The following is a 22,602-nucleotide window of genomic DNA, read 5'->3' as shown; positions in this document are numbered from 1 at the left end:
AATCATTAGTTGCAGCAGTAACCACTCCATCTTTTTCCTACTTTAAAGATGACTTTTCTCTCCTACTCCCTCCATTCCATCCCCCAATGTCTCTCTATCTTCCTCCCTTTCTCTCCACCCATTCATTTCCCCAGGTGCTAATATCAGAGGGTTTGGGTCATTTCGCCCAGGACCCGTCGTTCATCGAGGCGACTAAAGCCGAGTTGGCCGACGCATGCGACATGACTATCGAAGAGATGGAGCAGGCCGCCAACAACATTCTCAACGGCAACACCGCCACGAATGCCACATCCAGTACCTCCTCCACCTCCCAGCACAGCCCCAACGGCAACCTCCTCCCCTTCCACACAGCAGCAGCAGCAACGCACAGGGAACGAGTGGTCAGCGAGGGCGAGGAAGAAACTGGAGGAAGCAGAGGCTCCCTCCATGAGCCATCTTCGGAAGAGGAGCGGCAGGAGCTGCTAGCAGGTGGGAGGGGACGAGAAGAGGAGGAGGAGGAAGAGGCAGGAGGGACGGAGGAGGGGCAGCACAGAAGCTCGGTTGTGATTGGAGGAGCGCGGCAGAGGAACAGCGGGCTGTTGGAGGACGAGGATATGGAGTGTGTGACGAGTTTGTAGGAGTCGGATTGACGGGTTCCATTGGCCAACTGGCCCCTCTGACATCATCAGAGACTGACGTTTGTCAGTGCTGGGTAACAGCGCCGAGGCTGGCTCTGTCTGTCCCCGCCCCTCTCACACACACACACTGTCTGCCTCTCTGCCAGACGTAACCGCTCTGGACAATGGCGGCCAGTGACGCAACCTTAAACACCTGGTTATGACTTTGTTGGTTTGTATGTGTGTGAATGTTTGTAGTCAAGTATACCACACTATACTCTATACTATCTGAGTGTATGCTTGTGTGTCTGTGTGTGTGTGTGTGTGTGTGTGTGTGTGTGTGTCTGTGTGTGTGTGATCTATGATTTTCTCTATTTGTACGTGAGTGCGTGTGTTCTCCACACGTGTCTGAGTGTGTCTCTAAAGTGCCTCACAGTTTTATCATGTCCTCAAAGTGTGAAGAGCCGAAAAGTAGAGAAAAGCAAAAAAAGCCAGGGGAACGTAGGATGGAGGAACGGTAGAAAGGAAGCAGGAAGTCTTTTTATTGATTTCCTGCAGTCGACATAGTGTGATAATTGTTTTCATTTCCTATGCCTACTTTGGTGTCGTGTTATTGTTGTTTGTCTGGCCGCCATGAAGCCAGGTAGGGGACAGCAGACCAGCTTGTGGGGGGGGTCAGTTAAGGATTTAAATCTGACCGCACCCACTTGTGGTCAAAGGTCAACTCCTCCTTCTTGGTTCACTGATGATGAAGCGCTGTATTGAGTAAACGGGGGCGAGGAAAACCCTGTTTGAAATCTCATTTCTCTTCCTCTTCCAAAGCTAAGGAACCTTGGAGCACAGCCCTGCCAGCCTGGGGGTGGGATTAAGGTGACACATCACCCCATTTGAGGGATGGACCAACAGCCACAACAGGGCTTCTGTAAGGGGCTACAGGCATAGAGAGACACTCTCTGGCCAACAGGAAGCTAGCCAGCTCATTTATCCGCTGGTCAGTAAGATGCCAGCGTGAAACAAACTCACCTTGTCTGTCACCTTGATCTGGCTTCGCCTCCTCCGCCACTTTTCCTTGTTTGGCCACGCCCACTTCCTGCCCCAAACAGGAAATGGGAGGAGCATTTGGTGGCTAAGCAGAGACAGCGAGCCCTCGTTTCTGCCTCATACCTCGCCGTAACTCACTCCTCCCTCTCTCCTTCCTCCCTGCTCTTTGGTTATTCCACCATACCTCTCCCTCCCTCGCTGGGTTTTTTGCTTTTTTCAGCCCCTTGGGAGGCGAGTGTGTCGAACAGGGCAACAGAGACGGAGGGTGGAGGAGAGAACGGGAGTGACCGATTGAAAAGAAAACAGACTCTGGGCATGGATCTACAGAGGATCTGTCCGTCAATCAACCTCACTTTCTTCTCCAAGACCCTCCTCTTCCTCTCAGCGTGGAATCCTATTGGATTTGCTGCCACACACTCTCCCTACAGACCACGCCCACTATGTATTTAACAGTTGATTATTGTGCAAAACTGGCTAGCCATGACTATTTTGTTTTAAATTCATGATGTTATTGGTTTAATTTATCCTTGATTTGTTTGCACAATCAGGGTGCTGGTCTTATAAATGTATTTTTGCTCGGTTTATTTTAGGAGAATTTTAAGAGGTTTTAAGTATCGAAGCAGGGCGTAGTGTTTGCGTACGAGTGTATAACTATATTTGTGCGTGCGGGCGTGTGTCTGTGTTTTAGTACAGGATGTATGCATGTACGAATGTGTGAGATTGCGTGTGTATCTAAAAGGGGGGGTCTTTCTCTCGATCAGTATGCACCTTTTACAGATTGTATCTATTTATTTATTTATTTTTCCCAGAAGAGAAAAAAATGTGCGTTAGGGTGTGTGTGTGTGTGTGTGTGTGTGTGTCCGAGTGGTTACTTATGTATTCTAAAAAGCTGATTTTAAGCCTAGACAGTAAATTAAGGTAGCATTTACAAGTATGGTATTGTGTGAGGGTGTGTGTGTGTTTGTGTGTGTGTGTGTGAGTGAGTGTGTGAGTGAGATAATGGGCCTCCTTAACACAGGGTTACCATGGACAGGCATGCTTCCAAAGCTTTGTGATTTCTTTAGCACGGTTTTTACTTTTTCGCCAAGCTGCAGAGTCAGAAGCCACTCTTATCTTTGAAAATGAGTCATCATATAACTTTTCTTTATTTCTCTGTCTAGAGGCAATCGGGCGTACGGTCTCCAGCGAGGTCAGAGTGACGGTTAAGTTTACAAAGGTGATGAGTTTCGGCATTGCAGCTTGGCCAGAAGGGAATAAGCCTTTTGGCAATTGCTGCTTTTCTTCTTTATGGTGGATGGTTGCTTTGAATGGTAGAAGCACCAAATTCGCACTGCCACAGCGGCGCCTCACGGATGAACTTGGGTGACGCCCTGATCGCTCGGCTGTAACACACCATTATCACATGATTTCATCATTTAATCGTAGTTTTAACTCCAAACGAACTATTAGGGCTGGTTTACAGATGCTGCAAGACTTCTGAAACACATCTCTTTCTCTGAGTCTGCTCATATCACAAAACATTATGATTTATTGTCATTGTTAGAAATAAAACAGCTCCCATTTACTTTAAAACAAAGTATACTACAGACAGGTCATTTACTGTCAATTGATAAGATGTGATAATTGTTCGGTTAACGTGATAAATCATTGGATATAGATCAGAAAACTGTCGGCTTGGAGAGAAGTTGCGTCCTGGATGATCCCCTGGTGTGATTTTTGTCTTTTCATTTCTTCTAATGGCTTTTAGGTAGCATGCTGACAACTCTTTACTGACCTTTCTCAATTATAGTTTGGATTCACTTGAGATAAGGTGTGACCACAGGATGCCACAGCCAGTTATGGACCTCAGGCCTCAGTACATTACACAGGGCACGGGTCTCACCTTGGTATTGAATCTTCTCCAAAATAAAAAAGCATTCCTAATGTCACATCACATCCTTGGTGCCAATTGTCACAACTTTATAGTAATTAATGAAATGAAATGATTTCATTCAGCTCTCAGCTCAAATGTCATGTAACAAGTGATGCTATAGCCACTGAAATTGTTGTCACCACCACAATCCAGATGCAAAGTCAGCTGGACACTAGGCTCACCAGACCAGTGCTCACATGCAGATGCATCTCAGTGAATACAGTCGGGAAATATTTCCTAAGAAAGTCAATTTCATGTTAGGGTTAGAGCATTTTAAACTGAAACTCTTATTAGCTCTAAAGAAACTCCAAATATGTTGCAATATATTTTTATCTCTAAAAATTCTCCCTTTAAAAGATATTGAATTTCCACCCAGAGACACTATCCCACGTCAACTTAGAGCCATTTGTTTTCTCGTTAATTTACCGTTAAGGACTCGTACGTGTTAAGCAGAGCAGGTTTGTGGCAGGGAAGGGTATGCATGAACACACTGCCATACACTGCATCCTGTGCCAGTAACAGACTTCTGACATTATTATGCAAACTAAATGTGAATCTTGAACGTATTTTTAGTGGCAGTGCTATTGTTGTTTTGTGGTGACGATCATGCTGCGAACCCCCCCGAGGAAGTCTGTGTTGTCAAAGGAACACCCTCCCTGACATTTAGTCTGTTTCTTTCTTTTCCTTTCTTCCTTCGAACTCATAAAACATCTTCAGCATTTCTTCCTTTCTTTCAGTTACTCTAAAATCACCACCTCGTTAAAATAGTACTTGGTACCATAAGCTCACATCAGTTTCAGTATAAGCTGCTTTTTAGTTAGGAAAGCAGATTTAATTATAGTCCAAAAAGTTCATGTGTGTGTGTGTGTGCAAGGAAGCATCTGGGTTGTAACCTTAAAGTTAGCACAATGTCACTTTGTGCTTTGGTTTTTGTTTCCTCACTTTGTTGAATCCGCCCAAGTAAAGTTTATTTAACCCCAAATTTAAAAAGACATAATTAGACGTCCTCTTGGTTATTTAAGCCGATTTACTTGATAAACCTAATGTCGATTAGGTCTAAATCCTCACTAATAAATGTAACCAGCAGGCAGCTGAAATATAAAAGTAGTAAGTGTTTGCATCCAAGCTGCTACAGAGGAGCCAGCGAGTCCGTCTGCTTTCTATCAGCCAGTTTAACAGCTGTGAATGTTGCGCTCTCAAGGCAGTTTAATGAATGACAACAGTGTGAAACAATGAATTATCCAACTTGTCAGACTTGACCAAGGTAAAGACAGGATGGGAACATTTCCACAATCGATCATCACGGCTTTAAGATGAATTATCTATAGATGCTTAGCGTTCCCTCCAGCTTTGAGGATAAAAGATCATAGATAATGCATACGTGCACTCAGAAACTACACTCTTTTACTTTTGTGTTCCTATTAAATGTCCACTTAGACACATTTAGAGCGACCTTGCGTATCAGAAGTGCAGATCAGGGCTTTGTTGTCTGTTCAAATGCTGGCGAGAGAGATTCAGAGGCCTGTGGCGCCCCCGTGTGGAGAGTTTATGTTACAGGAACTATGAGTTGTGCTGCAGTATATGGTGGGTGTAATCCTGCATCCCACAAGATATGCAAAAACAATGCAATAACTATAACTGTATTCAAGGTTCCCGAGAAAAATATCACGACGATGTTTATATTTTTTTCCTGTTTGTCACATTTCGCAGTAAACTCAGTGGTTTCCATGCCAGAGAAACCTAACATACTTGAAATCAGGTACATGGCAGTGCAGTAAACTAAAGATGTATTTATTTATCTTTCTCATGCCGGAGCGTTGGATCCGCGGTCTAAAATATGTATTGAGACATCGACGTGAAACTGGTGTTTTTGCCCGGGCTTTAACATCCAGTGTATTCCCACAATGAAACAGAATGCAGCAACTTCACCTCCCTGACTCAATATGCGTTTGACTGCATCCCTTTCTCCTGTTTATTTCCAGTTAGTTTGTAAATGCATTGAGCTACCTGAGTGTACCATCAGTAGCGCCTGAGCTTCACATGTTGACATTGAGCGTGCCAGGTTGTGCAATCGTTTTGATCAGGTTAAGTATCACATCATGACAGCGTAGCTATTTCAGTGTACTTATGGTTAAATTCACTATTTCTTCTCTAGATAAACGTCAGACCGTGCACAGCAGTGGAGGGATATTTGGAAGGTGATTTTGCATATCTTGTGTCTTATGAGCTCTTAGTACATGTTCTGATTGAGAGATCATGTTCATATGATTGTCCAACGTTGAGAGAAAAGGCAAACTACAGTATTTTTACTCCCCAGGTTAGAATAGGTGTCACTTATTCTTAGTCTCCGTCTTCAACTTGTATCTTTTCCTCGTCTGTGGAGGATGGACCAGCGGGAAAAACGTGTATGAAATGGACCAAACTACCCAGAATTAGTAGTTTTTTTATAAAACATATTGGTGGATTGAAATCAGGCAGGAGCTTCATAGCACATACACATGATACACACTTGAACATCAACTTAAAATCCACAGGTTAAACTGAAGCTGTGTCCCGGCTCCATGCAAACAATTCTGAGCAGGTTTAGAGTAAAAACACTTAAGTGATTAACTTAAGTAAACATATATAAGGGGGGCTCGCAAGATTTAAAGATGAACGGTAGAAACTGATGCAGCAGAGGCAGAGAAAATATATCTTAAATACTACATTTCCAATAATAACAATCTCTTCTTTAGACACTCCCTGCCTACATCTTTTAAACTATATAGCCTCTTAAACTAATTACAGATGGTGGCGACAGACAGAAACGGCCTTAGTGTCATTTTATAGTCACATTGTAGTACAACATGGTTAAGTGTGCTGGTTTCTTGTAAACCAAATGCACAAACATACTACAAAGATTGGTATATAGTTACATTGTATACAAGTAGTGTGCAATATGGAATTGGAACACAGCACTAGTGTGTTTGTTGTCCCTTTCAACAGCTGATATTTTTTGTCTAATTAGCAGAAAAAAGGTGCAACTAATAACCTTAATCATGGCGCGTGCGTGTGTGTGTGTGTGTGTGTGCCGGTAAACCAGCGTGCATCAAAGCACAGCTGTGGAGCTGTAGCCTCTATTAATGATATTAGTTGTATGTGTGTTTATGTCGCTGGAGATAGTAGCCAGTTCATCAGGCTGATGAGCTGCAGCTGTGTCTACAGCCAGTTAGGCTCCGACCACACGGCTCTGATTTAAAGGCTGCAGCGAAGTGAAAGCAGAGATAGAGAGAGAACAAAGGCCTCGGGTGACAATCTGTTGATAACAATAGGAAGCAGTGGGTGTTTGGTCTCAGTGAGAATGTTGTGGGGGGGGGTTGTTGAAGGTTTTATTTCATCATGTTCGCATTTCAGGGTGGTCTAAGTTCATACATGGTGACTTATTTATCCAAGTGATGTTTTATGTGCATGGGGTCTCTCTCTAGGGATATAAAGTATAGGTCCTATGTGAATGATAATACCTTACGTCTCACCACTAGCCAATGATTGTATATTTTTATACAACATATAGCATATTATAGCAAGAAATATATAATATTTATCACCAGAATGTTAGAGTAAGGAAGAGGCAGGACACTTATTTGGGAATGTAGTTAGTGAACTGTTGGTTATGAACATGTGTTATTTAAGCCTACTGACTGAGGGTCAGTAAGAAGTTATTGTATAAAAGAAAAGTCCCACTTTACTGACTGTATTTTTGACCAAAAGGAACCAGCAGGGAATAATGTAGTTCTATTTACTGAAGAAGAAACAGTGTATGTGTCAGCTGACGGCACGATGGGCTTGGATGATTCCCAGACTGAGGCTCTTCAGTCTACACAAGTATGGCTTCATTTAAATATGATTAGCTGCATAACACAAATAATCAAATACGGAATTAACTACAGCTAAAACGCTTGGAAATGTATCCATTCGCAGCGATGTGACTCCAGAAGCAGGAGGCTCTTTGTCCAGGCCTTAAAGACACTACGGTTCAGAAATGAATGCGACAGAGATCTGAAATGTAACATGCTTTTTGTTTTTTGTTGTGAGGTGAGCTGAAATACATTAACCTACCAGCAGCCTGTCAGTGCAGGTCAAAGTCTGGACATTTTTCCTACTGTAGCACCGAGACACCAGTCTCTTTTTCACTAGTCCTACATCATCACACACATACACACTGTACACTTTTTTCAAATGCATTGTTAAAGCTATCAAAGACATCAAACCAAAAAACAATCCACCTATCAAGGACTAGGTCTCTCTATGCTTTGAGCCATGAAAATCATGTAGCTTCAATTTTTTTCTTCCAAGAAAGGAATAAGAGGGCTCTACACGTGTAGAGAAATTCTGATTGAATGCAGAGCGGGGAGTAAAGAAGTCCAGCGGCTGACCGACTCAAGGATGTTTAAGGGTTTGTGCAGTAAGGGCGTTCAGAAAGTGTTTTATGTTTGTGTGGAACAGCTGCTGTACATGACGGAATACATTTCAAGCTGCTCAGTATTAAGAAAAAGATGTCATCCAACATGCTTTAACAAAAATAGTATTTTACACACGTACCATTTAACAAAAGTATTAAGAGTTGTGTATTTATCCTGAACTACACACAGATGTGTTACTATCGGAGCGTGTGAGGCTGTAAAGCAGGAGTCGTGTTATTCTTCCTGTCTTGGTCACTCAGATCTAACGTTGTTGCAACAGATGCACCTTATATTTTCTTGTAAACCGAAGTGTTGGTTGATCATTGTTTGATCCCGACACAAATATTTTAAGAGGACTATTTTGAATATAGATTTTATTTTCCTTTTTTCCTAGGAAAAATTCAGAGTAGCCTGTTGTCGTAGGAATCTAACTAAATCTAATTACAACATGAATTCCCTTTTCTGGAGAAACAGTGACGTCTCTGGTACAGATGGTATTTTGACAATAATGCTGATGGGAAATGGAACTGAAAGAGAAAGAGGGAATATATTATGAAATACAAGTTTATATTGCAAGTGTCTTCTATTTTAAATATTATATATAGAAAAAACTATATATATATATATAAATTATATGATATTAAATGATAGTTTGCAGAGGATCAAAACAAATCTTGTTCTTTGAGGGAGAATGCCCAGATCAGGTTCAGAGGTGCCATATTGTTAAACTCTACACGTGCTGGCGTTTTCTATCCCTAACATGAACCAAATAGAAGTAGGAATAACTTTAAAGGATAGTTCCATATAACTGTAGCAGCAGCACCCCTCTGTGAACGTTTAGGATGACTGTTAGTGTTGGAAGGACCTTGAAAGCCTCGTGTTGATCACTCATTCATTCTTATTCATATACTCGAATAAATCCAAAAAGGAAATCCCTGTTTGCACATAGTAGAAAATCTGACAGAGAGATCGCTCTGTGTGTTAATGGAGAAGAACGCTGCACCCACAGCCTGTTGATGGAGGAGAGGTGTTGTCTGTACCAGCTGGTGTTTCTAACGGTGACCTTCTGCAGGATTTGACTTCAGCGAACATCTCTCGGCTCTGGAGGTGTGGCAGCGGCTTTACGATGCAGACTTACTGTCAGTGGTTCTGCTGGTGAAACAGCTCCTCCGTAGATCCACACTGTCTGTGCCTCCCTGCATCTGCTACGTCTCTCTAAATGTCATAAGACCTACTTAACATTGCGGCACGAATGATGAACAGTTTCATCCCTTGAATGTACGACGCAGTGATGCTCATACTAGCGTATTTACATATCTGGAAAATCCACATGAAGTATTTGAAAGTTAGTTTGTGGTTTTGACTCGCTAAGAAAGCCTCACGTGACCACAAAGAGTTAGAAACCAACAGGTCTTGTATGCCTGTGTGTGTGTGTAAATGCAGCTTTAATGAATGAGATGGCCCATGTGAGAGCAGTGTCATGTACATTATCAGTGTTTTCTTCCGTGAGTTATTTCTTGCTGGTGTGGAAACGCCTCTTTAACAGCATGCAGGCGTTACTACATTTCTTTTTTTTTAACCCAGGCAGGGTGATCCTGGCCTTCAGCCAGCCTGATGACTCAATGGCAGGGGATCCACAGCTCCATATACAGTAGTGTTTAACCAAGGCTTTTCTGTTCATTATTTACTAGGTAAATGCCATGGCTATGTGGCTCTGTTCTCCACTGGTCAGTAGTGTCTTATGATCTTGTCCGTAGTCTTAGTTCACTACTCATGCAAAGTGTTAAAGGGCCTTCGACAGGTCGAGCTGTTTGTTTGTTTTTGTTGTTTTCTGTCCGAGAGAAGTCCGTTATCATTTGTACGGAGAGAGGTGTTCACACAGAGACCAATTTGTTGTAATATTAGTAGTGACGCTACTGTTAAATGTAGTATTTAATAACAGCACTATTTATGGTCAAAAAATGAACTAGAGTGTGTTATTGTACTTGCGGTAGCTTTGGAGGCAGGTGGTCATTTTGTAACTGTTCTTTAACATAAGCCACTCCCCCTCGACTGCGAGGGATTTCATTGGTCCTGAGGTTGCCAAGTGACACGGGCCCAACATCACTTGGTTTCCTCAGTAACCATTTGTCTCCTCGGTGACGCCTGCATGGTCTCACAGTTGACGCTCCCTTTTTTCTTCTTCTTCTTCTTCTTCTTCTTCTTCTTCTTCTTCTTCTTCTGCTTCTCTTTCTTTTTTCTAAAAGGAGAGTTCTTGATTTTCTTTCTTTTTTGTTCATTCACTTCATTTTACATTTTAGAAAGGGAAAGAATACAAATGAAGTAAATCAGAATATTAATTCAATCACTTTTTCTACTCCTATTTTCAATAAAAAGTGAAACGAAAAAAACCAAACAAAAAGTTGATTTGTAAATAAGTAATGTACAGTTTGTATCTGTAACTTGTCAGTCTGTCATTGGTGACAGAGTCTGTCTTGCTTATAACGCACGCTACCAGTAAATAAAAAAAGGAAAAAGTATATTTAGACTGTATGGTCCCTTGAAAGCAAGTTTTAAATTAATATCTGATGTATATTCCTGTAACATTGCATTTTTATCTGAGGAATGATGTTATTAAAAAATTGCAAATAAATTGCATTTCCTACAGCTGTGTTTTTCACTTCACTTTTACATTTTGTATTTCATCCCACTGTGTGTCAAGTGTCAACAATTACCACGGTGCTATAACCTGCCAATAGATTTTAAGTTAATAATTCATATTTTGCAAATAACTGGTCCACACAGGATACAAAGAAAGATTAAATTGTATTATTCAGCCGTCACAGCTTTTATAAATAAATGTAGCATTTTGCTCAGTTTAACATGATTTCCAGACAAAGTTGGCAGCAGAATTTGGAGAAAAAGCAAAAAGGTGACAAAGTAGAAGCTTAAAGCAAAATGACATCAGTGCTGGTGATTGTTAACAGCTGCTAAAATGCACAAGTTGGATTAAAAACTCAAGTTTGGTAACTGTATCTAATGAAGTAACCAAAGCAGATGAGAGGAATTTCAAATACTTTACAATTGTTGCTTCTGATTACAGCAATACAAAAGTGTGATTGACGAATGAAGAGCATTTTGGGTTTCCCCCGGCTTTCAGTATTATTCATGACTACATTCTGCTTTCTTACTTCACATCACGTGTCAGGTTTATGAGTTGCCATGTGTCTTTTCAGATTCCCCTGCTGGGAGAATTCTCTCTCACAGTGTGGACACTTAAACGGTTTCACGCCGTTGTGGCTGAGAGTGTGTCTCTTCAGGCAGTTGAGTGTGAGGAAACGCTTCGGGCACTCCGAGCACAGGTACGGACGCTCCCCCGTGTGAGAGCGCGTGTGGACGTTCAGGTGACTCTTGCTGGAGAAACCCTTCCCGCAGTGTGTGCAGGTGTACGGCATCTCGCCCGTGTGGGACCGAGTGTGCAGCAGCAGCTCCCCCGACGACAAAAAGGACTTCCCGCATGTGGTGCACAAGTAATTCTTCTCCCCTTTGTGCATCTGCATGTGTCTCGTAATTCCTGCTTTGCTGAAGCTTTTCCCGCAGATGGTGCACAGGTTGCTGGGGCCTTCATGCAGGCGTACGTGTTGCTTGAGCGAATAGTTGCACAGGAATCCCTTGTTGCACTGGCTGCAGAAGAATATCCGTCCTCTCTTGTGGAGCCTCTGGTGCTGGTAATAACCTGACGGGCTGATGAATCCCTTCTCGCATTGGGTGCAGCAGTACGCGAAGCTGTGGAGCTTCATAGTGCGTCTTCAGTTGATTTGGAAGTTCAAAAACCTTTTCACACTTCAGGCATTTGGTTTCTTCCTCCGTGAACTTTTTGTTGGCGGGTCGCGTGCTCAGAAACCTTTTGTCTTCCCCCGTGGGTTCTTTCCGTCTACGCCGTTCCTTGTTTTCTAAGTTGTCCTTCTTCTGCTTGCGTTCCCGCTTTTTTTCGACAACGCCTTTTTCTTTACGTTTCCTCTTGTTTTCCGTGCCTTCTACTTTCTTCTTTTCACCGTTCAAGTCTTCACTTCTCTGCCGAGTGTTTGCTCTGGTTTTCTTCACGGATCTTTTCTGAATGGGCGCTCTTACGTGGTGCTCGCTCTGGATGTGCTCTTGGACCTTCCTCTTAAAGCGGTGAGCGAAGGAACACTGAGGGCAGATGAATAAACGCGACAGAGGATCTGGAAACATGAAAGCATGAAAAACAGCAAATTAGTTTTTAAAACATTTGGACCAATTCTGACCTGCTATTGCAGCTGGTTGTCTAACCTGATTCCCTTTTTGGCAACCAATCGTCTGCAGTGACATCTGAGCTTTGACTCGAGTCTTCGTCTAGATCTTCCAATGTCAAGGTTTCTTCCTCATCGTCATAATCATCATCTTCACTGTAAGCCTCAGAGAACCTCTCCGCTCCAGTTTGAGCAGGGAGGGCCAAAGTGGACAAAAGGATATCTTCCTCGCTGCTGGCAGGAGCTGCAGTAGAGGAAGGCATTTAACAGTTTACACATTAGATTCACTTGACACTGATGGGAACGTAAATTCCTCTTAAATAAAAAAAAAAAAGAATGAAAGCAAGACAGAATGTAAGAAGACGTGGAAGGAAAAGAACAAGGGGGGGAAAAAGCATCCTTTTTTTAAAACCTTTTTACACAGATGGAAACTACCTACAAAACTCTGTTCCTCTCGTCTTTTCTGTTCAACTAACCAGAGCTGAGAGTCCCCAACTGTCTGTGATGAAGCAGCAGAGTCTTCATGGCAAAGGGTTCATACAGATGCTGACCAAATTCTTCTGACGCAGATGTTGTTTCTGTGAGCCATGCTGCTGTCTGAGACAGAGACCACAGAGATGCAGGTTGGCAAGCGAAACACTACGACACACATATATAGACCTCAAGAGCAACAATACAAAAAGAAGAAAAGTCCAGTGATATTGTTTGATGTAGTGGATCAACGAGTACCTGTTGCAGGTCTGGTACGGGCAGCAGCTGCTCCAGCCTGGACAGGAACTCAGACACCAGCTGCTGCAGTCTTTGGTCATAGTTAGAGCCGTAGTTTACAGGAAACACCTCCTACAGAAACAGCCAACACATCACTGATTTTATGAGATCATCATTGAATCTTTCTTGTGTCTTTTGTCATAATAAAAAGAGCTCTGTGTCCCTTCCCTCACCTTGATCTTTAGGATATACATGTATTATTCAGAGACTCACTTGGAAGAAGAACTCCTTTTCAAAAGGAACATTTAAAAGGTTCTGAACCAGGCTGGCAAAGTTGGTGTAAGAGGTCTTCAGTATATCACCACTGGCCTGTCAAGAAGTGGGCAACATTACGTTGAGAAAGGTTTCCACTACTTTGCATTTACATTTTAGGCTTCTATTCAAAGAAACGTTTCATAATAGTTACAACAGGAATGGTATTACAAATAATTCATTTTGGGAATGGCCTGGATTTCTAAATGCAGGTATGTTCTCCATGTGTTGTGTATGGAGAAGCTTTGAATTTGCTTTAAAACCCACCATCTGATCAGTGGAGCTCAGTTCAGCGCTGCAGGCGTGGATCTTATCCAGGTGGCTCTGGATGGGTTGCAGGTTGGCGACGCCATCACCGCGACACAGCTCCAGAACCAGCTGCAACAGGGCAAAGGTGGGAGACAGGTAACTCCAGAGCATGACACAGCAGGGAAAGGATTGTTTTCTACTATGAGAAAGTGCAACAGTGTGTTGAAATGTTAATGTCCACTAAAATGTCATATGTGCCTTGGAGCCACTGAAGGACACGTGCAAAGGGAGGTCCAACGACATGGTCTTGGCATCACTGATATTGAGTTTTAATAAGGTTGACAAAGAGCAGGATCACAGGTCAGAGTAATTCCTCACCCTTGCTCTCAGGCCCAGGATGAGCTGAGCTCTCTGACTGGGACTCAGAAGTTCTGGGACGATCTCTGTCGCCAAACTGATGAAGTCCACCAGCTTGTCGTACTGCATCACACTGTGCTGCTGTACTACTTGCCATATAAAAGCAGACATTAGTCTCACTGGTGGGACGAGGAGATGTAAGGAGGCCAGGGGGAGAGGGGAACCTGCAAAGTGCATTTGAGACAAGCGTATTGGAATGAATGAATAAAGTGAAAAGCTTTTTACCAGCGGTTTGAACACAGCTCTATATTCAGAGGATAAGCTAACGTTAGCTTAACAATTGTATAAGTAACTGTATTATTTGGTTAAATGACTTGCTACGTATACTAGCACATACGTAGATGAACAATTGCACAAACCTTTGCTTTTCCACGCCATTTCTTAGTTTAAAAACGTCTAAACAATGAACAAAATACCGTGTTTTGCATTCTTCTGACCCAGCGGTGAAATACACTCAACTTCCGGGTAAAACGGATGTTGTGAAAATTACTGTGCCGTGTGCGCCTTCCTTCAAAATAAAAGCTGGAAAATATAGAAAAGCAAATTATCCATACACACACACACACACACACACACACACACACACACACACACACGCACACGCAAGCACACACACACACACACGCAAGCACACGCACACACCAAGTGGTTGTGTGTGCATACTGAGAAATAGCAATTATTGCCAGTAGATGGTGCACATGTGTCACTCTGTGTGGTATCTGGAAGTTTTACCCCTTAGTTTATTCATTTGAACAGGTACAATATTTATCTTACGCAACCTAATAAATTCCTATATTTGTGAAGTTTTGGTGGGAAATTGCTTTATTGTAATTTGGTATCTTAGCAACACCTGTGCTTTTCCTAGTATGACAAGTAAAAAGACTGCTGTTAAAAGGGTAAATAAATATACAAGCAAAAGTAATCATGTCTTAAAGTTAAAGATTTGACTTATGTCAATATGTAAGTATATATAGTTATAAAACATTCAAATATAACTATAAATCAATGATGATGCTGATGATGATGATGATGATGATGATGATAGGAAGAAGAAGACACATTTAGTTAGTTCCACATAAGCTCATTTTAAATTCAAGAAAATTCCTTATACTTTTAATAAATATACTTAAGTACATCCATCCAGCTTGAACTAAATAGTTTTAATATTACATTTTGATGACAAAAGAACATAGTAAATGAAAGCAAAAGTACCAAAATCACATGCAAGTGGTTATGTATGTTTAACACACATACAAAAAGAAATAGAAATACACAAATATTTCACTTTAATACACACATAAAGTAGCAAACTGTTCCAGGTTTCGCTTAAGATCCACGGGGTCGATCTTAAAACCCTTATATGTTTTATTCAGTAGCCCCTGCTGCAGGTTGTATCATATGATCACCGGTGAAGGAGAGAGACACAATGGTAACACACCCAGTTTCTTGCACGCCCTGTTAGTGCTGGCCAGACAGCGCCTGCGACAGCTTGTGACTACTCACTGTAACTGTACGTGTTGGCTCAAGTATTTGACGAAAATAAAAGAGCTTGTCATCATCGTGGGGCTGTTGAGTTTCTGGTTTTACTCACAGAAACTCGTTTTTTCGTACAGTTAATAGCTCATTTGTGCGCGAACTTGGATAACACGATTGGATACTTGTCACCATGGGAGGAAGACGCAGAGCGCCACTTGGATCTGACGAGGACTACTCCTTTGTCAGTCCAATTGTCAAGTACCTACTGTTCTTGTTTAATTTTATATTTTGGGTGAGTGTTTCTTATGCTATTAAACACAAAGGGTCACACAGATCTCAACGCGTAGTAACCACAGACTGTGGTAACCTTTATTTCCTCTTCCTTCTCTGTGCGCAGGTGAATCACTCTCTTTGCACCCTAGTAGCTTAAGCTAAACTATTTCTTAGTAATAAGAGTTAAAGGTAATTCCTCAGGATTCCAGGTGCCAAGTGTGTCAGACCTTCTGCGTGTCCTTCTTTATTTGAACCCAAAAGTGTGACATTTTGCATGCTGCGATTGGAGCGTCCACTGCTTTATTTGAGTTAGTTATTCATTAATCATGATGTTTTACTAAGAGTGAAACTGTCCTGGAAAGAGGAGAAGGGAAGTTAGTATATGTGACGCTGGTACACACACACACACACACACACACAGACACATTTATTTTCTTACTTTGCAAACTGAGAATGTATCATTAGATTTTGGGCTCAGAAACAGTTTGACCCAATTATATTGTTGTTATTTCAATAACAATGTTTAAATCACTCAGTCAACACATCTGCTGTGGTTTATTTTCAGGCTAATTCCTTTTCAGGGCTCAGTTGCCAAGAAACTTTCTGTGTAGCAGATTTCCCCCTGAGTGAGATGTTGTATTTTTGTATTTACAAGCTTCTGTGACTACAGCAGGGGACTACATTCATCTGCTACAGCCTACATTGTGTAAATATGGCCTTTTGTCTCCCACAATAAGATGTTAATAATTGTATGACTTGGTCCTTTTAAAAGCAAATAATTGAAAGTAACAGCAAAGCTCAGCAGCTGTCAACAACCCAAAGTTCATATCGGTGGGTTTCAGTGTCAGGTGCTCGGGGGCTGAAACATAAGGAGATTTCTGACTTACAACATTTTTAAAGCAGATCTGTTGCAACAAATGTAACTTGATGGGGTTTAGTGGTCGAGCAAAAAATGTAACATTTAAAAAAAGGAGAAGAAGTTTAAGGTTTTCTTTACATGCTAATATGAGGAGTCCTACAGTAGAACTTTCCTTTATCTATTTCCTTTTACATTATCAGCAGTGTCTTTTAAACAAACCTGTATGCGTGTGTCCGCTGTGTTCATGACTTGTTCTGGCCATGTACAAACAGGATAAGGCTTTGTAAAAACTTGAAGCTCTTCAACGTGGAATGTGTTGTTGTCATTTCTGTTGCCTCTGGCTACAAAGGGCTCTGTATGGGACACGCCAAAGATAACTGGAAATGTATTTCTTTTCTAAGCTAAAAATGTTGTGGAAAGTCCGTATTTGTTATAATCCTGGTAATCAGCTGTTCGGTGAGTTGGCGATAAACCAAATAAGTGAATAGGTTATGTAACCAACGCAAGAATGGGATTTAGTGATCTTAGTTTTAGCGGTTCACAAAACTGTTGCATTCCATTAGACTTATACAACATACATTATTGCAAAAACGACCTCTTTGCTTCAGGTGTCATGTCTGGTTTATTCACTGTGAAACCTTTACAAAAGGGGCAGAAAAAAATCTAGCGTTGCCCTCCCACCCCAAGAAGGTGCAGTGTCTGTGGTAACTGGATCCATTTCATTTGGGGTGGGGAAGAGTGTTTCTGAGGGCTCCCTATTATTCTATTGAGACTGAGAGGAGCGCTGAGTGAAAGGCTCTTTATTTTGCAGGGAGAGGTACAGATCGCTGCCAGGTCAATTTAGTCAAATGGAAGCAGAGTGGATGGCAGAACCGCCTTAACTGCATTTCTAATGAAAACGTTGTGCTCCTCTAGTTTAACACGGATTCCACTTGAAGCACTGAGTGTATTCTTTTGGAAAATGTGCTTTTATTCTATCAGTACAGCCTTGCCTCTGACTCGTATAGACCTGATTAAGTGTTGCCACTCCCTGAACAAGTATAAACATAGACATGATTCTTATTGTCACCCATTAATAATATTTATTAAGTATAAAGAAATCTTTTTTCTATATGTTCTCCTCAGATCATCGCCCTGGTGATGGTAGCAATCGGTGTGTACGCCCGCATGATGAAACATGCAGGTAAATGATCCTTCATGGATAGAGCATACAGTTCTTCTTCATGTGTGAAACAGTGGCAGTGTTGAGTGTCAGGACAGTGCTTTAACTTTTTTTTGGCTTTGTGCTATCACTGCTTTCACCAAACAACACAGCATCCAAATATGTGTTGTTCAAGATTGAACTTCTTCTTCTTCTTCTTCTTCTTCTTCTTCTTCTTCTTCTTCTTCTTCTTCTTCTTCTTCTTCTTCTTCTTCTTCTTCTCAGAAGCAGCTCTAGCAAGTCTGTCAGTGGACCCCGCTATAATGCTGATGGTCGTGGGGATCCTCATGTTCATCATCACCTTCTGTGGCTGTGTGGGCTCCCTGCGAGAAAACATCTGCCTTCTGCAGACAGTAAGTCAGGAGTTTTTCTGCTGCCAGGCTTCAATGTATCCTCTAAAGATGTGGGTTTTATAACAAGTTTCAAGTTTTATTTGTCATATGTAGGTTAACACAGGGTCAATGGTACAATGAAATGTGTTTGAGAGAGACAGTATGTCAGCTCAGCAGTCAAAATAAATAAATGATATATTTAAAAAAAGTACTATATACAATTAAGTTAAAACAATAAAGCGGATGTACATATATGGAAAAAAGGGGGGTTGTGCAGTACAATAAATAATAATATTTATTTAGTGCAGAGTGAGTGGTTGTGTCTGTGGGTCTGGAGGTCTGGATGTTGAAAAGCCTGGTGGTAAAAACGGTCATTGAGTCTGGTGGTGCGTGCAGCCAGGCTCCTGGATCGTCTGCCTGATGGTAACAGGGAGAACAGTCTGCGTGCTGAGTGGCTGTGGTCCTTTTATGATGCTGTGTGCCTTCCGGAGGCATCCCTGGTGGAAAATGTCGTGACATGCCGTGTTACATGCTGCTTAAGATTCAAGCTCAGTCAACATGAGCTGCCAGATCACCAGTATTTTAATGTTAGCTCAATAATAACAGTGGCTGTTTGTACAGAATTTGCACTCTAATAAAGAACATTGCTCATTACTAGTACTAAAACAGTCTTTAGTTTACTAACTTTTTACAATGTTTTTCTATCACAAGCTCTTTGTTTTAGGATCCCTGCTTATTCTGCATGTGTTCACCAAGTAGGGGAGTAACAACTAACAGCTTAGTTTGTATGGAGTCACAGGATCTCATGGAATCTGTTCTCTAAAGACTTAACCCAAAACAGATACATGTTTACAGTGTTTTAATCAGCCCTCTCTCTCTCTCTTTCCTCCTCACAGTTCTGTATCTGTCTGACAGTGATCTTCCTGCTCCAGCTGACTGCTGGGATCCTCGGCTTCGTCTTCTCTGATAAGGTAATGAAACACTATGGAGGATTTTAATCTATCAGAATAACGCAAGCATAAAGGTATTTGCTAGCATTGTTTTTTTCCCCAACGTAATAATTATTACAATAACTATACCAGTAATGTTTTGTTTTAATTACTCCCGATGAGTGATTGATTGAACCATAACGGCCATCAACACTGAATGTTGTTGTTTTTTTAACTAAAAGCCACACGAGATCTAGATGAATTTTCTGATTGTGAAGCGTGGCATAACACTGTCCTCTCCTGGGCTTAGACTGTAACTGCTGCAGGAGTGTTAGATGTGGATTGTAGCTGCGTGTGAGTGCGCGCACATTTGCAGCTATTGCAAATGTTCGAGAAGTTGGATTTCTGAAGTCACACAACTATTAGAGAGACTGGTTTCTTGGGATTTTTTGTATTTGTCATTTAACTGCTACTAGCTTACAAAAACTCAAATCATTTGGTTAATGTATTCAATTCCACTGATGTGAAAATGTAGATTTTATGATGCAACTTATAACCATTCTGGGTATTTATGATGTACCCTTTTTCATACTCTGCCAAGGCTCGGAATAGAGTGACTAAGATGCTCAATAATTCCATTATCCACTACAGAGACGACATCGATCTGCAAAACCTCATTGACTATGGACAGAAAGAGGTAAGGATTTAGTCCAAATACAGACTTCCCACCGGACAAACTGCAGGTCATCATCGTTTTGTCATTATAAATATCAAATATACAAATAACAATAGTATATACACAGATAATCAGCACGTCTTCGAATCTCCTCCATCTCATGTTTGTGTGTGTCCTCAGTTCGGCTGCTGTGGAGGTGTAACTTTCACTGACTGGTCCCAGAACATGTATTTCGACTGCAAGCCGGACAACCCCAGCAAAGAACGCTGCTCTGTCCCCTTCTCCTGTTGTATCATAGACAAAGACGAGGTCAGCATCTTCACATGATACCTTTTTTGTGTTGTTTTGTGTTTATTATGTATGTATTTGTCTTTTAACTCTATGTGTACTTGATCAGATGGTTATCAACACCATGTGTGGCCATGACATGCAGGAGAAAGAGTACACTGAAGCTGGAAACCAAATCCACACCAATGGCTGCATAGACAAACTGGTGAACTGGATCCACAGTAACCTGTTCCTACTGGGAGGCATCGCCCTGGGACTGGCCATACCACAGGTAGGACATGGTGCACAGCATACACACATACCAACACACACACACCCCCACAAACTAACTGTTTGCTGTGTTTTCTCTTCTTCAGCTGGTTGGCATCCTCTTGTCTCAGATTTTGATCAACCAGATTAAAGACCAGATCGAGCTCCAGAACTACAACCTGAAGCACAGCTCCGACCCCTGGAGATGACCCCGGCCGGATCAGACCAGATTCTGATGAGAGGCACCAGAAACAGGGTGACACCAGCGGATGAGGGGAGAACAAATGTCATCTCTGGCTGGGTTGAGCATTCAGTATCATTGCTCACAAGACTTAAAAACTCAAGAGTATGCTGCCAGCATGTGGACAAACCATCAATGTGCTTTCAAATACTTGGCATGGAAGTGGAGGTCAGTACACACAAAGGAACCCGCTGGAGAAACAGGAGTCTGTCGCCACCTCCTGGATATAGACCACGCTCAAATTGACCAACTTTTTTTTACAGTAGTTAGTACCAAAGCAGAAGCATAGAGGGTATTTGGTGATCAGGGTCATATTGACACGATCATCTTGATGTTGAGAAATGTAATCAGTATAGCTTTTTGTCAAAGGCACCAAATATGGGAAGTGGGAATTAATGCATACCTTTGTTTTCTTTGTTTCAATTGTATCCATGATGCTGCAAATGTTAACAAACTGAAAAGGGAAAAGCATTTGTATTGGTTTTGTATATGTTTTTAAAATGACAGACAGATTGTCTGATGCATGCACAGTAATGTTGCTTGTATCTGATATTGATGTTGTTGAGGTTTGTTTCTATTAATGTGTACCTGAAATATGCATATTGTCAATTTTGGAGTTGAAATATCTGTGTCAAATAGAAAGGTCCGCCTACTTACAATACTTTCACAAGCCTATGTGTTTAAAAAAAAAAAGTATTTACCTCTGGGCCCCAGAAATACCTTTTACCCATGATACCAAAAAGGAATAGTACAACAGTATAATAACCCTTTTGTACATAGTGGTTTTAAAAGCTTTCATTTGACTAGTAACTGTAAAGATAATGTTTGCACCAATGGTCTGACTCTCCAAAATAAAACATGGCCATGTGAGGCGACTGGTTGTCCTGCCGAGACCTGACACTGCCCATGATGTCATTTCCTCCTCACATTTTTGTGATTTTGCATTTTGTCTCAATATTCTGCCATTATAACTAAATGTTTGCCAAATAACATGGGCTTTGCACAAAGTTCATATATATATATATATATATATATATATATATATATATATATACATATATACACACACACACACAAACCACAATACAAAATGAGTGGGGAATTCCCTATTTCCCACTAAAGAAAGCAGTTGTGTGAATGTCTGAGGTGCTCTAGTGTTGTTATGTTGGTGTGGTCACTACAACGGTCCAAGTTTTTTGACCAATCAGTGAGCAGATCGTGGTTGAGGTTCTCTGACTTAGAAACAGAAAAAGAAAAGACTTACGTGGAACTAAAACATGAACAATAATGTCGCCCTCTCTTGTCGTCTTGATACGGTTCCATTTCAAGCTTGATTTGCTCTGACAGCAAAGGAAAAGTGTAGCTTTTAAATGTTTTTGTTAGGATTCTGGTTCAGTGTGGTCATAAATGTTTAGTGCCTTGTGTGTCTGTGGAAATCATACACAGCTGTAAATGTCAGTGTTTAATCTCTTTTTATCATGTGATAATTTGAGGCAAATCTTCTAGCTTCTTTCAAATGAGGAGCTGTCATTAAACTAGAGACATTTCCCTTCTACAACCAGGGAAGCTCTGGCAAAAGGTCTGATGTAACTGTGAAGAGGCATAAACCAACAGGGCCTCTCATCTCCACCCCGTTTCTCTGCCTGGCAAATGAAAACCTGAGTTGCGAGGCATTCTCAGCTTGAAACCTGAGGCCTGTAATCTTTGGGAGCAGAAACGGTACTGCATGTTTAACAGCCCTTTGACGCAAGTCCACAATCTAAACATGTCATTTCTATGTTAGTTTAAAGCTGTAGTGACTCCCCTTAATGTGATTTCTTCCTTAGCACGAAACAAAACCTACTGTAGCACCAATCTGATGCTGCAGAGGAGTGAAAAAACGTTTGGGATGGCAGAGATGTGACATGTTATGATTTAGTAAAAGTGTGTGTGTGTGTGTGTGTGTGTGTGTGTGTGTGTGTGTGTGTGTGTGTATGTGTGTGTGTGTGTGTGTTGGCCCAGGCTCCGCTTTGTGTGTGGTCCCTGGTTTTTGCCTCTGACTCACTCGGGCGGCCATGTTGCTGTGGGCTTCACTGAAAGCCCAGACACACACACACACACACACACACACACACACACACACACACACAGACACACACAGACGAGGGAGCAGAG

At 41.6% G+C, this 22,602-nt stretch overlaps 3 protein-coding genes across 5 annotated transcripts in view; 2 read left to right on the top strand and 1 right to left on the bottom strand.

Moving 5' to 3' along the window:
* The window catches only part of cacna1c (calcium channel, voltage-dependent, L type, alpha 1C subunit), a 172,929-nt gene extending 162,295 nt beyond the window's left edge, over positions 1 to 10,634 (top strand). Inside the window, exon 51 of the mRNA XM_029461765.1 lies at positions 135 to 10,634. Within this exon, the coding sequence (XP_029317625.1) occupies positions 135 to 617 (483 nt within the window). The 3' untranslated portion in view covers positions 618 to 10,634. The remainder of the gene's footprint in view (positions 1 to 134) is intronic.
* Positions 9,829 to 14,424, bottom strand: LOC115028208 (zinc finger protein ZFMSA12A-like). Its single transcript, XM_029461768.1, is given in 9 exon segments — positions 9,829 to 11,767; positions 11,769 to 12,190; positions 12,279 to 12,482; positions 12,715 to 12,835; positions 12,968 to 13,078; positions 13,220 to 13,315; positions 13,526 to 13,636; positions 13,886 to 14,088; positions 14,284 to 14,424. Coding segments are annotated over 9 exon segments (1,890 nt in total). The 5' UTR covers positions 14,303 to 14,424; the 3' UTR covers positions 9,829 to 11,164.
* tspan33a (tetraspanin 33a) lies at positions 13,567 to 21,374 on the top strand. Of its 3 annotated transcripts, none has more exons than XM_029461771.1 (8): positions 13,567 to 13,663; positions 17,658 to 17,715; positions 17,959 to 18,086; positions 18,962 to 19,036; positions 19,596 to 19,691; positions 19,851 to 19,979; positions 20,068 to 20,229; positions 20,315 to 21,374. In XM_029461771.1, exons 2-8 carry the CDS (start codon positions 17,673 to 17,675, stop codon positions 20,414 to 20,416), a joined length of 735 nt encoding a protein of 244 aa, XP_029317631.1. In that variant the 5' UTR covers positions 13,567 to 13,663; positions 17,658 to 17,672; the 3' UTR covers positions 20,417 to 21,374. The 3 variants fall into 3 exon arrangements, with proteins under 3 accessions (XP_029317631.1, XP_029317630.1, XP_029317629.1); XM_029461770.1 differs by lacking the exon at positions 13,567 to 13,663 and adding an exon at positions 15,397 to 15,692 and having other exon boundaries at positions 17,962 to 18,086; XM_029461769.1 differs by lacking the exon at positions 13,567 to 13,663 and adding an exon at positions 15,397 to 15,692.
* The last annotated feature ends 1,228 nt before the right edge of the window (positions 21,375 to 22,602 follow it).

The sequence above is a fragment of the Cottoperca gobio genome, chromosome 23, assembly GCF_900634415.1.
Source record: "Cottoperca gobio chromosome 23, fCotGob3.1, whole genome shotgun sequence".
Lineage (NCBI taxonomy): Eukaryota > Metazoa > Chordata > Actinopteri > Perciformes > Bovichtidae > Cottoperca > Cottoperca gobio.
Note: the sequence above shows the minus strand (reverse complement) of the source record. Positions and strands in the feature narration are given on the sequence as shown.